Source organism: Schistocerca cancellata, chromosome 4 (assembly GCF_023864275.1).
Source record: "Schistocerca cancellata isolate TAMUIC-IGC-003103 chromosome 4, iqSchCanc2.1, whole genome shotgun sequence".
NCBI lineage: Eukaryota > Metazoa > Arthropoda > Insecta > Orthoptera > Acrididae > Schistocerca > Schistocerca cancellata.
In genome coordinates this window covers 441237899-441251659 of record NC_064629.1, presented here as the reverse complement: position 1 = coordinate 441251659, position 13761 = coordinate 441237899, and the positions used below count along the sequence as shown (strand labels likewise).

General features: G+C 39.3%; 1 protein-coding gene across 2 annotated transcripts in view; it reads left to right on the top strand.

Moving 5' to 3' along the window:
* LOC126183594 (WD repeat-containing protein 6) overlaps positions 1-13761 on the top strand; it is a 284304-nt gene that overhangs the window by 137501 nt on the left and 133042 nt on the right. For both annotated transcript variants that reach the window (XM_049925694.1, XM_049925693.1), the window contains exon 5: positions 9154-9363. In XM_049925694.1, coding sequence (XP_049781651.1) covers positions 9154-9363 — 210 coding nt within the window. The remainder of the gene's footprint in view (positions 1-9153; positions 9364-13761) is intronic.

The window sequence follows — 13761 nt, the reverse complement described above, 5'->3', positions numbered from 1 at the left end:
AATTTAATGTTGGTATACACTATCTTTTTATTCATTTCAGATCTGTATATGATACAATAAATTTCCTGTCTGATGTGGGTGCTGAAGGTGTGGATAAATCATTCTACATTACTTTTGTGGGCCGTGTGAAGGTTTGGTCTGAAGCTGCTGAATCCCGTTACAGGCACAAAACTATTCGAAGTCGTGAGAGATAAATGCCATCCCATTATCTGAAATAAAAGTGCGTGGGATGGCTTCAAGAGCAAAGATTTTTTCAAGACTTTGATAGTAGCAGTGTGAGTGACCTGAGACATGCAGAACACAAAAGAAAAATGAGAAAAGGAATCAGTGACAATCAACCACATGGGACCCAAAAACAGGCCAACAAAATCTAGGTAGATATGCTTTCATGGCTCTGCAGCATCTGGCCAGGGAGAGAACCACAGGGAAGGGACAGTTGATGGGTCTGACAGGCAGAATATTGGAGGACAGTATCCACAATACCAGAGTCAATATTAGCCAGAACACGCATTAGTGTGTCCCAATATGTGGTGTGTAGGAAGTGCAGCACTCACAACCAAAGAGAGGGAGAAATCACTATGATCACTATGTGGTAGTGATCCTTATGTGAGACCCACAACAGAACTCCTTGGTTTAGTGGCAACTGATTTCCCTGTGGTCATTGGGTGCGAAAATTGGGGCCAGAAGGTGTGTCTGGCAACCTGTGTTGCACAAAGTGAGTGAGGCAGCATAACATAGGGTACTTATGGATGCTGACTCTGATGTCATGAAGTTAAGGAAAAACTGAAGTGGCCAAATACAGATCTGAATCAAGCTGAAAACACACCAATTCGTATTGGTCAATAGCTGGATTGGGACCCATGAGGAATCAGGACAGCATGTCCTTGTTAGCATGAAATATAGCTACTTGATAGTGAAAAAAATAGTGAAAATTAGACAAGTACAGCACCGAGCACTAGGGATGATGGGCAGTCCAATCTAGTAAGTGGTGAGCAATGGGTGACAGTGTGTGACAAGATGAAATTTTTGTTCATGAACCATGGACCTTGCCATTGGTGGGGAGGCTTGCGTGCCTCAGAGATACAGATAGCCATACCATAGGTGCAACCACAGTGGGGGTATATCTGTTGAGAGGCCAGACAAACGTGTGGTTCCTGAAGAGGGGCAGCAGCCTTTTCAGTAGTTGCGGGGGCAACAGTCTGCATGATTGACTGATCTGGCCTTGTAACACTAACCGAAACGGCATTGCTGTGCCGGTACTGTGAACGGTTGAATGCAAGGGGAAACTACAGCCATAATTTTTCCTGAGGGATGCAGCTTTACTGTATGGTTAAATGATGATGGCATCCTCTTGGGTAAAGTATTCCAGAGGTAAAATAGTCCCCCATTTGGATCTCTGGGCAGGGACTACTCAGGAGGACGTCGTTATCAGGCGAAAGGAAACTGGCATTCTATGGGTCGGAGAATAGAATGTCAGATCCCTTAATTGGGCAGGTAGGTTAGAAAATTTAAAAAGAGAAATGGATAGGTTAAAGTTAGATATAGTGGGAATTAGTGAAGTTCGGTAGCCGGAGGAACAATATTTCTGGTCAGGTGAATACAGGGTTGTAAATACAAAATCAAATAGGGGTAATGCAGGAGTAGGTATAATAATGAATAAAAAAATAGGAGTGCGGGTAAGCTACTACAAACAGCATAGTGAACACATTATTGCGGCCAAGATAGATATGAAGCCCACACCTACCACAGTAGTACAAGTATATATGCCAACTAGCTCCGCAGATGACGAAGAGATTGATTATATGTATGATGAGATAAAAGAAATTATTCAGATAGTGAAGTGAGACGAAAATTTAATAGTCATGGGTGACTGGAATTCGAGAGTAGGAAAAGGGAGAAAATGAAACGTAGTAGGTGAATATGGAATGGGTGTAAGTAATGAAAGAGGAAGCTGCCTGGTAGAATGTTCACAGATCATAATTTGATCATAGCTAACACTTGGTTCAGGAATCATGAAAATAGGTTGTATACATGGTAGAAGCCTGGAGTTACTGGAAGGTATTAGATAGATTATATAATGATAAGACATAGATTTAGGAACCAGTTTCTAAATTGTAAGACTTTTCCAGGGGCAGATGTGTACTCTGACCACAATCTATTGGTTATGCACTGTAGATTAAAACTGAGGAAACTGCAAAAAGGTAGGAATTTAAGGAGATGGGACCTGGATAAACTAACCAAACCAGGAGTTGTAGAGAGTTTCAGGGAGAGCATTGGGGAACAATTGACAAGAATGGGGGAAAGAAATACAGTAGAAGAAGAATGGGTAGCTTCGAGAGATGAAATAGTGAAGGCAGCAGAGGATCAAGTCGGTAAAAAGATGAGGGCTAATAGAAATCCATGGCTAACAGAAGAGATATTGAATTTAATTGATGAAAGGAGAAAATACAAAAATGCAGTAAATGAAGCAGGCAAAAAGTAATACAAACGTCTCAAAAATGAGATGGAGAGGAAGTGCAAAATGGCTAAGCAGGGATGGCTAGAGGACAAATGTAAGGATGTAGAGGCATATATCACTAGGAGTAAGATAGATACTGCCTACAGGAAAATTAAAAAGACCTTTGTAGTTAAGAGAACCATTTGTATGAATATCAAGAGCTCAGATGGAAACCAAGTTCTAAGCAAAGAAGAGAAAGCAGAAAGGTGGAAGGAGTATATAGAGGGTTTTTACAAGGGCAGGGTTCTTGAGGACAATCTTATGGAAATGGAAGAGGATGTGGATGCAGATGAAATGAGAGATATGACACTGCATGAAGAGTTTGACAGAGCATTGAAAGACCTAAGTTGAGATAAGGACCCGTGAGTAGATAACATTCCATTAGTTCTACTGATAGCCTTGGGAGAGCCAGCCCTGACAAAACTCTACCATCTGGTGAGCAAGATGTATGAGACAGGCAAAATACCCTCAGACTTCAAGAAGAATATAATAATTCCAATCCCAAAGAAAGCAGGTGTTGACAGATGTGAAAATTACCGAGCTATCAGTTTAATAAGCCACGGCTGCAAAATACTAACACGAATTCTTTACAGACGAATGGAATAACTGGTAGAAGCCGACCTTGGGGAAGGTCAGTGTGGATTCCTTAGAAATGTTGGAACATGTGAGGCAATACTTACCTTAGAAAATAGATTAAGGAAAGGCAAACTTATGTTTCTAGCATTTCTATACTTAGAGAAAGAATTTGACAATGTTGACTGGAATACTCTGTTTCAAATTCTGAAGGTGACAGGGGTAAAATACAGGGAGCGAAAGGCTATTTACAATTTGTACAGAAACCAGGTGGCAGTTATGAGTCGAGGGGCACAAAAGGGAAGCAGTGGTTGGGAAGGTAGTGAGACAGGGTTGTAGCCTATCCCCGATGTTATTCAATCTGTATATTGAGCAAGCAGTAGAGGAAACAAAAGAAAAGTTCAGAGTAGGAATTAAAATCCATGGAGAAGAAATAAAAACTTTGAGGTTCGCTGATGACATTGTAATTCTGTCAGAGACAGCAAAGAACCTGGAAGAGCAGCTGAATGGAATGGACAGTGTCTTGAAAGGAGGATATAAGATGAACAACAATAAAAAGAAAACGAGGATAATGGAATGTAGTTGAATTAAATCGGGTGATGCTGAGGGAATTAGATTAGGAAATGAGATGCTTAAAGTAGTAAAAGAGTTTTTCTATTTGGGGACCAAAATAACTGATGATGGTCGAAGTAGAGAGGATATAAAATGTAGACTGGCAATGCCAAGGAAAGCATTCCTGAAGAAGAGAAATCTATTAACATCGAGCCTAGATTTAAGTGTCAAGAAATCGTTTCTGAAAGTATTTGTATGGAGTGTAGCCATGTATGGAAGTGAAATGTGGACGATAAATAGTTTGGACAAGAAGAGAATAGAAACTTTCAAAATGTGGTGCTACAGAAGAATGCTGAAGATTAGATGGGTAGATCACATAACTAATGATGAGGTATTGAATAGAAATGGGGAGAAGAGAAATTTGTGTCACAACTTGACTAGAAGAAGGGATCGGTTGGTAGGTCATATTCTGAGGCATCAAAGGATCACCAATTTAGTATTGGAGGGCAGCATGGAGGGTAAAAATCGTAGAGGGAGACCAAGAGAGGAAATACACTAAACATATTCAGAAGGATGTAGGTTCCAGTAGGTACTGGGAGATGAAGAAGCTTGCACAGGATAGAGTAGCATGGAGAACTGCATCAAAGCAGTCTCAGGACTGGAGACCACAACAACAACAAAGGAATAATTTAAATTTCTGAACTGCATAGGGCCTCCTGTGTAAAATAAACCTGTCCCAGAAAATATTTACAGTAAGACTGATGTGGGATTGATCCTCATAAAGAAACATCACAGAAGATGCTGGAAATGGTCACGCTGATGTTGATGCAGTGCTGTGCTTGTTTTATAAAACTGTGAGACACTCGTAGCATCTTTGCCTGAGAGATAGCAGCAGTTATGTTTTCAGTTTTCTGCTGTAGCTCTTCCAGTGTCTTAGGATTATTTGAGTACACCTGACCCTTCAATTTGCCCCACTGGTGCAAATCACATAGAGAAAGAGATAGCATGAAGTCAAGATGCCCAGGAGATCACACAGCCTCTTCTGATTGTCCTCTCCTCACCAAATGCTGTAATCACTTGTGACATGGTTATCTAGGCAATGTGCACCATTTTCTTTATATTGCTAAATATTTTTATATGCTTGATCTCAATATGGATTAAATGGCTCCTGGACATACCAGTTACCTGTGGCAGTTTGATGAAAGACTAGTGTTGTGGTATGGTATCAGATATTGTGCACCAAACTCCAGTCTTGATATTATACAACAGTTCTTCAAAGTACTGGTGGGGATTTTCTGATGCATAGTGATGCATGTTCTATGAGTTCACATAATCTGACAGGTTGGATCAGGCCTCAACTGAAGAAATGAAAACCTGAGGCTGCAAAAGTTCTGACTTCACTTCACTGAGAAACCACTCGCAGAATTCAACATATGAATATCGTCTGGGCACTTTAACTCATGCACTGCAGTAAATCTGTAAAGAAACAGATTCAGATCCTTTTTGATTATGTTTGGACACACAATCTCTTAATGCCCACTTACACAGATAAACATTGTTGATGTTTCATTGGAGTTTGTTCCAGGCTTTCCTTCTCTCAAGTAATGTTTTCTGGTGTTCAAACTCTTTTCAGGTAGTTACAGTTTCTATTCACTACAGCACCCATTTCACACCATTTCTTCACTGGTAATTCTGCCAAAAGACTTCTACATTTCAACTCTTGCATAAACAGTTCTGCACATGTTTTTCATCAATTGTGCCTTGTGTAACACTCAACAATGAACATGCACTCTTTTGTGTTGAGCATTTTGTTTTGTATTCAGCTCATCACTAAATATCTGATTCTCTTGCTCACTCAAACGTAATGATACAACGAAGAATTTGGGACAGAATGCATGCATTGGCATCATAACTGGCTCATTGCACAAGTGTGCTCAGTTAGGTTCGCAATGAAACAGCCATAGTAGTTGACCTTATTGAGAAGCACTGTTAGGTTTTTTACATTTGTGGGTGCATGATGTCGATTGCCATGACATAATCTTCCTTTGGTTCTAGTCCATTGGCCGAGAATTTAAAACCCAAATATGTCAAGGACGGTTGCATAGAATTTGACTTGCATAGGTTGCATTTGTGTTCTTTTGCTATCAGCCTCTGAAGCTCAAGGTTGTGAAGATGGTCCTTTGGAGTGGCAGCTGCACAATTTGGAATACCTTATAGTGATTGCTCCATAAAATGCAGGAATATGGCAGGGGCTTGAAGATATTTCAAAAAGAAAATGATTGTAACAATAGAGACTGTAATCTTGTGATACTGCATCCAGGAGGATCTGAAAATATGGCTCCATGAGGAGAATTTTACTGAATAAGGTACCATGGTCTAATTTTGGATAGGGTTCATTTGTGGTCGATAGAGGCTAAGTTTCCACTTCAGCTGGTGAGTTTACTGTTAATTTAAAGTCGCCACAAAGTCACAGGGTCCTATTTGGTGTGGTACTGTTAACAGTGGAGTGGCTAATTGACTATAGGAAATAGGTGTTGACACATCCTCATGAATAAGTCTGTCCAGTTTTGTTTTAAGTGTGCCCTTTAGATCCTGGGGCAGAGGGCAAGCTTTGAAGAAGTGAGGAATAGCTGTCATCTTAAGAGTGATGTGAGCTTCAAAATCAGTTACCTTCCCTAGCCCAAGGGAAACTGTTTGAGTACATCTGTCACAGACTGTGTTTTTAATGGCACAAAGTACATCAGACTGTATAGCTTGAACTTCCTCATGAACCACAAGCCCAAAAGTATGGAAAGAGTCTACCCTAGAAGCTATGTCCACTTTGGCGTCAGCTTGCACAAGATAATTCCTGGATAAGTGACGTGGTTGTGAGTGAGTACAGATGGAAACTTTCCTGGAAAGAGCACGTTATGACATCCATATGCCCAAAGATTTGTCTTGGTTGCCTGAAAAGGTTGTGACCCTAAACTTAATTAAGTTGGTTGGTTTAGCAAGGTCACAGAAGCACTGATGTTCAGGAGTAGCTTCACAGGGTATTTGCCTATGGAACACATCTAGGTTTGTTTGCTGGGCAGTGTTCTGAGAAATCTGCACTTCCTAGATTTAACCATTTGCCTACCAATTTTATTTCAACAACATTAATGTATGGTTATTTTAATTAATGTATTAGTCAGAAGTAAATATATGAAACGAATATTTTCCCAGTTTCATCTTACACACACACACACACACACACACACACACACACACACACACACACACACACTCCAGTAAACAGAGCATCTCTCCAAGTATGTAACTCTCTCACACACACTCCAGTGGACAGAGCATCTCTCCAAGTATGTAACTCTCTCTCTACAGGAGCTCAATATGGACTTGTTTGTGATGTGGCAAAGGTCAGTTTGTTGGTGCAGGTCGTTGACATGATGTGTGTGGTAAGGTGTGAAGGCACCCCTCTTTGTGAATCTGCTAACTGGTTGCCTACCTGCAGTTGTGAACTAATGTAATGTGACTATACAGAGACAAGAGTTAAAAATGAAACTTGAGGACAACACAGCCATCAAATACAATCTGTAATTATAACAGTTTTGCTAACCATTATTAGGCTTCCCTTTACCTGTGGGACTTTGACACATAACAATAACATGCAACAAATCCCAATTGGTTCTCTGATAACCTATCATGGGACACATATGTCTCAATGGTAGTCAAAGGATTAATAGTCACTTCATTCACTTTTGCAAGTCGGAGGGTGTATGCAACAGAACAGCTAAAATATACCCTTAAAAATCTCTCTTTTTGCTGCACTTTAGCATATTGCATTCTGAGAGGGGCACGCACTGCATGCATGGTGAAAGAAGCAATGTTTATGGTTGGGCACTGATGCTACTGGTGTGGTTGTTTATGGGTTGTCTGGGCTGTGCAGCAGGTGAGGGCCCTGCTGGTAGGTGTCATTACAGCCCACTTGACCAGTCCCAGAGAGGTGACCGCCACAACATTTTCTTACCTCAGAAGCAAACTCTGGGCTGCACAGGCTGTTTCATACAGTTGAGTTATTCACAGTCATTCCATCAGATGTGTATTTGATATCCTCAGTGTTTGGTTTCTCTTTTTCGAGTTGACTGTAAGAGACACTATAATGCCACTTACTAGAGAGCATAGTTTTGCCTGCACAAACATTAAAAATTGCAATTCTTACTAAATCCCTGTAGGCTGGCAGCCCAGTCTGCATAATGCGAATGATTGAGACCCTTCTTCCACTGCCAGAATTCTAACCTGGCTTCAATAATATGTTTCTTCACTGACAAATATTCTCATAATAAAGAAAAGATTCTAGGCAATCTGGGTCCCATTGGACACATTAGTGGCTCTTGCTTCTGTATTGTATGATACAGTTTTGTCTTTCATTGTCAGATATCCAATAAGCTATAAAATATAAATACTTTCATAGGTAGTAAGTGTCCCACTCTTCATTTCATCCAGTAACTTGTGAAAAAGCTGTAAATATACACAGCGTATAATATGTTCCTGTTAAATTTTCTAAGGCTTGCAATGCCTGTCACAGTGCTGCTGTTAGTTCCTGATAAACCCATGCGGCCTGCGTTAGTCATTGTAGCAGTTCCTCCATGGCTGAAAAACCACATTTTCACTGAATCATAAAAATGTTCAACATCCAACTTGCACATGTCGCATGTCCCGAGTTGTCTCCCCTTTTGTGAAAGAGGAGTTGCACACAAGACTAATGGACACTATTGAGTGTTTCTCAGAGCAGTACAAGCTTTTATAAGTAAGCATTCCAGTCAAAGTCCAATTTGCATAGCATTAGAGTTTCACCAATAAAAATCAATTGGAAAGATAAACACCATAAACCAAACCTATAGGTCGATCAGCACACTCTTTAGTGATAAAATTACTACTGGTTCAAACTGATCTGGGGCAGCTTCTATGGTGGAATTCGTCAGATTCAGTTTCTGAATGAGCTATTACATATATTGTGTTAAAAATTCGATGTCTAAATCTTTTTCAAATTCTGTTCTTTTATGTGGTTTTTAAATTGTACATCTCATTTGGATAACTATCCATAAGATAACACTTGTCTCATAATTTACATTGGCATGTTTGCACTTTTTATTCAGTTCAAAACAGGGCATTGTGTAAAATTAAGAGTCCTGTAAATTTTACACAACAAGGCACAATAATTCTATTCATGCATGTCACTGAATATTGTTGTGTCTGTTAATTATAAGTAAATGGTAACCATGCAGATACAATCTTTTATTTCTACCTCAGTCTGAAATTTTATTATGCACAGATTTTTGTTAAAATTACTTTAATATGTTATTTGTTTATGATCTGCTGGCAGTTGCTTATGAACTCTTTTTAAATGGTTTTGGTACATCAGATTCTTTACACAGAAAGTTTTATTGTTGGTAATGATTGTAACTTCAGAAAGAACATTATCCTGTGAAAAAAAAATTAAAGCAATTTGGAGAAAAGAAATATAAATGTGTCGGATTTTTCGTCTGTTCCAGGGTGTTGTATCATCTGTATCATATGATGCAGAGACTAGTGTCATCTGTACCACTTCAGATGACCGCTCAGTAAAAATATGGAAAGTGAACCTGAATCATGAGGAATATTGGGAAACTGCATCAATTCAGTTAGTCTGTTCATTGTATGGACACACAGCAAGAGTATGGAAGGCTGTCACAGTGAACAGAACTGTAGTTAGTGTTGGTGAGGTTAGTGAGAATAACATCTGTGTGATGTGAAAATTTATCATCTTTGCTAATTAATATCAAACATTAAGTGTATGTGGTATTGTATGTATTTTAAGTAATTAACTTCTTCAGATTTAAAGTTTTATAATTGTAGTGCACAATGTGCTTCTTACAAGGGAACCTCCCTATCGCATAGCGAGAGCAGCTACGGAACGAGAGGTCCTCGGTTCAAGTCTTCCCTTGAGTGAAAGGTTTGATTTTTTATTTTCAGTTTATGTGACAAACTCTTATGTTTTCATCACTTTTTTGGGAGTGATTATCACATCCACAAGAAAACCTAAATCGGGCAAGGTAGAAGAATCTTTTTACCCATTTGCTAAGTGTACAAGTTAGGTGGGCCGACAACATATTCCTGTCATGTGACGCACATGCCGTCACCAGTGTCATATAGAATATATCAGATGTGTTTTCCTGTGGAGGAATCGTTTCAGATATGACCTTGCGATCAAATGTTTTCGGTTCCCATTGGACAGGCACGTCCTTTTGTCTACTAATCGCACGGTTTTGCGGTGCGATCGCAAAGCACAGACACTAAACTTATTACAGTGAACAGAGATGTCAATGAACGAACGGACAGATCATAACTTTGCGAAAATAAACAAAGTAAAATTTTCAGTCGAAGGAGGACTTGAACCAAGGACTTCTCGTTCCGCAGCTACTCACGGTAACCACGAGACCACGATACTCCTGCACTCACATTCTCCTTGATGTTGCCTATGTTCATATGGACTACTCAGTTTGTATATTTTATTAATTTTTTTCATAGTTTCACCCAACTTCTTCCTGTTTTCTCGATTGATCTGTGTTCAGTTTTTCAAGGCCTATCCACTGTGCCAGCTTATAACTAAATCTGAGGGGGGTGCGATGGGGAGGTTCCCTTGTTAGCATGTCAGTTACTTGTTAAAAACCTGAAACTGCGAGTAATACTACCTACACAGAAAGATGTATCATTTCCATGGGCACACTTAAAATTACTTCTTTTTCAGTAAATGGGTCTCCATTCAAGATAATTATTTTCTGTCCAGTTGAAAACCTGGATAGATATCCCACAATAATACATATTCTGTATTAGGCATCTGTCTGGTACTACATTAAAAGCTTTTGTAAATTCTGTAAACATTAAATGCACATAGATAGCTGTACCATGGCTCTTAGGATGTTGCGTGACATGGCTGCCTCATTTGATTTATGGGATGACACAACAATCAAAAGCCATTTTGTGCTTTGGTGGACTATAGACTGACAGGTGCTGTTCTGTTTGAAGCATGCTTGTTTGAACGAAAAGTATCTTTTGGTGTGAAACCTGTGTACTGTAGAATTTACTTTTAAATAAGATACTGTTCTCATTGAGACTGCATGCCTCATGTTGCTTTATGTGACAATGCTGCAGAAGTAGGCTATGAAGATGTTATGAGTATTTACTTGCCGTGTACCTTTGAAGAACAGTTCAGGAAAGTGACTTGCTCATATTTGTGTGCAAGACCACTCATCAACACAGGATTGTTTATTGAGGGATAATTTTATGACAGAAAAGAAAATCTCCTAGGTACTGATGGGTTTGGTAAGAATTTGAATTTAAAATGTACTATGCATTTACAATGTGTTTTAAGGTGATGACTTTGTGCTGTAACACAAGGACCCATACTAGTACCTGTGCCCATTGGTGGTCTACATGGACAGGAGGCTGTCATTTTTTATCAGGCTGTTACCTTGCAAACCACAAATGTTCCTGCAAAATGTTATGTTGCCATGAAGGGGAAAAAATCAACACTAAGATGTCAGAAAATGTAAGCAGCATCAACAAGTATACTGAAAAAGCAACATCCCATTTTTTTGCCCCTACTGCAAGTTAACAGGCTGCAGCCAAAGTTATTCTGCATAGTGAATACAAGTAGATTTCCTAATGCTCATAAATATGTAGCACACCTGTCACAGAATTAATTTAGAATAGTTAATTTGAAGTTGAGTGTGTTCATTATGTTAATGAGCTGTGGTGGTTGGTGGTCAGTAATTTCAGTGGCCTTTTTTGTGTCAAATTTCAGAGCCTAATTATACACCAAGGCTGTTTTGTTACTTTATATGTTTGCTTGTTGATACATATTTACTGTGTCTACACTGTATTAATACTGATCACTTCTTCCCCTGGATGAATTTTCCACATTAGCCTTTCATTTTCACTGCATAATTTAAAAGGTGTATGATTTTATCAATTAGTAACTGAGGACAACAATTATTAGTAAATTATGGAAACCAAGCTAACATAAACATAATAAGAGAAAAGAACAGTGCTCCAACAATAAAGAAGTTGAGCAGGAACTGACATGTAGATGGAAGATTCAAGGACCTATCACAGCAATATTTCTTTGGTAGTAGTGATGTCTGTCAGTTAATTCACTTGCTGCATACACTGAAGCATAAAAATAGGTACTGAGGTGTCACCATCAGTTTCTTGATAGACCACAGACTGACAAACTAATCAGAAACCCTAGAAGCAAATAGCAATTTGCCAGATGGATTATCTTGTAAGGCAAGTAGAAATGCAAAAACAAACAGTGTTATAGATGGAATGAAAGATAACTAGCTCACTGAAAATGAGGTCATTATAGGCAGAGCACAAGCATCGATCACCATATCACCTTACTTAGTTTCAATGAAGGAAATTGTGTTGTAGACAGACTGGATATAGTGCACATTTCATAGGAATTCCCAAAGATATTTGCATTGTAAATGAAAATCTCAGAAAGAGATGGCACATATCTGGAAGGACAAGACAAAAATGTGAGAGTGATCTGAAAAAGCAGATAGTGAACCTGGCTGTTTGTGTTTATAGCATATAGTAAGCATACCAAGGAATGCTACACAAAGATGCCACCCCATATCACCAAATTTTAATGGGGAACACTTCATAAGCTTTACCAAACCAGGTAGCAGTATTTATGTTTCTTTTTAATCTAAAGGCTGTGGGTAACATAGCTGAGGGGTTTACAAATTCAAGAAGTCACAAAAAGTTGACAGGACTCTTCCAAGGATAGTGTATGTTATCTGTGTGCAGTGTGTGAACAAATCTATTTGGACACCTATTTAAATTTGCAGTCCAGGTTTGCTGGGAGATTTGACAGTTACCTTTTATGGAAAAAAATGTTTTATTCGTGAAAGGCTGAAAGTCTCTGCAGTTTTTAGGACAGTACACTGGTGTGCAAAACATAAGGATGAAAATAACCTTCACATGATGTGTCACTGAAAAGTAACATAACTCAATAAAATTTGGACAATACATAGTCAGAACTGCTACAGTATACTATGGAAGGTAACAGGGAGAAATAATCAATGAGATGAACAGAAATGATACTTTTATTCAAAGACACTGATTACACTGAAGTCATTGCAATTTATGATTGTCTTCCGGACATTACAAAAGGTGTGACAGAGTTTTTAACAGGGTGTGTGGTCATGACAGGTGACAATGCATTCTCTGCAACAAGCTCCCATGCTGTCCACAAAGTTGGCAAGGAATTCTTGCAGTAGTGTGTCCCAGTACTCCACCACCAATGCTGTTGATAACTGTGTAGAATGGTCAGTGGTGCATGTGGATGTGCTGCAAAACATCTCCACAATGAATCATACACATGTTTGATGGGATTTAAGTGGGATGAAACAATCAGGCCAATTCATTTACTGAATTATCTTTTGCCCCAAAAGCTCCTTAACCCGTGCTGTCTGATGTGCTCACACATTTTCACCCATAAAAATGAAGTCGTGGCCGAATTCAACCCTGAAAAGACACACATGGGGAAGGAATACAATGTCAGAATAACACTGACCGGTGAGTGTACATGTTCAGTGGTTTGGAGGTCAGTACACCCATGCAACATTATGCCTTTCCACACCATAACACTTGGACCACCAAAACAATCATGTTTGACAAGGTTACTGGGTGCATTAAGTGTTCACACTTCTCACCATATGAGGGTATATCCAACATTCTCAAGCATTATTATTTTTGTGGTCCAGATGTGATGGTGGGGAGGCATGATGTTGCGTGGGTGTACTGAACTACAGGTCATTGAACACAGTACACTCAATGGTCAATGTTGTTGTGCCACTGTACTCCTTCCCAGGGCACATATTTTCAGGGTTGTGTTCAGCCCTGACTTCATTTTTATGGATGGCACTGTGCAACCACACCAAATAATGCAGTTAGAGGAGCTCATGGAACAAGATGATATTCAGAAAATGAACTATCTTGCATATTCCCTCTGACTTAAACCCCATTCGGTAATTGTGGGGAGATGTATTGCAGCATGTCCACAGGTACCAATGACCATTCAGCTGTTGTCTGTTGCACTGGTGGTGGAATGC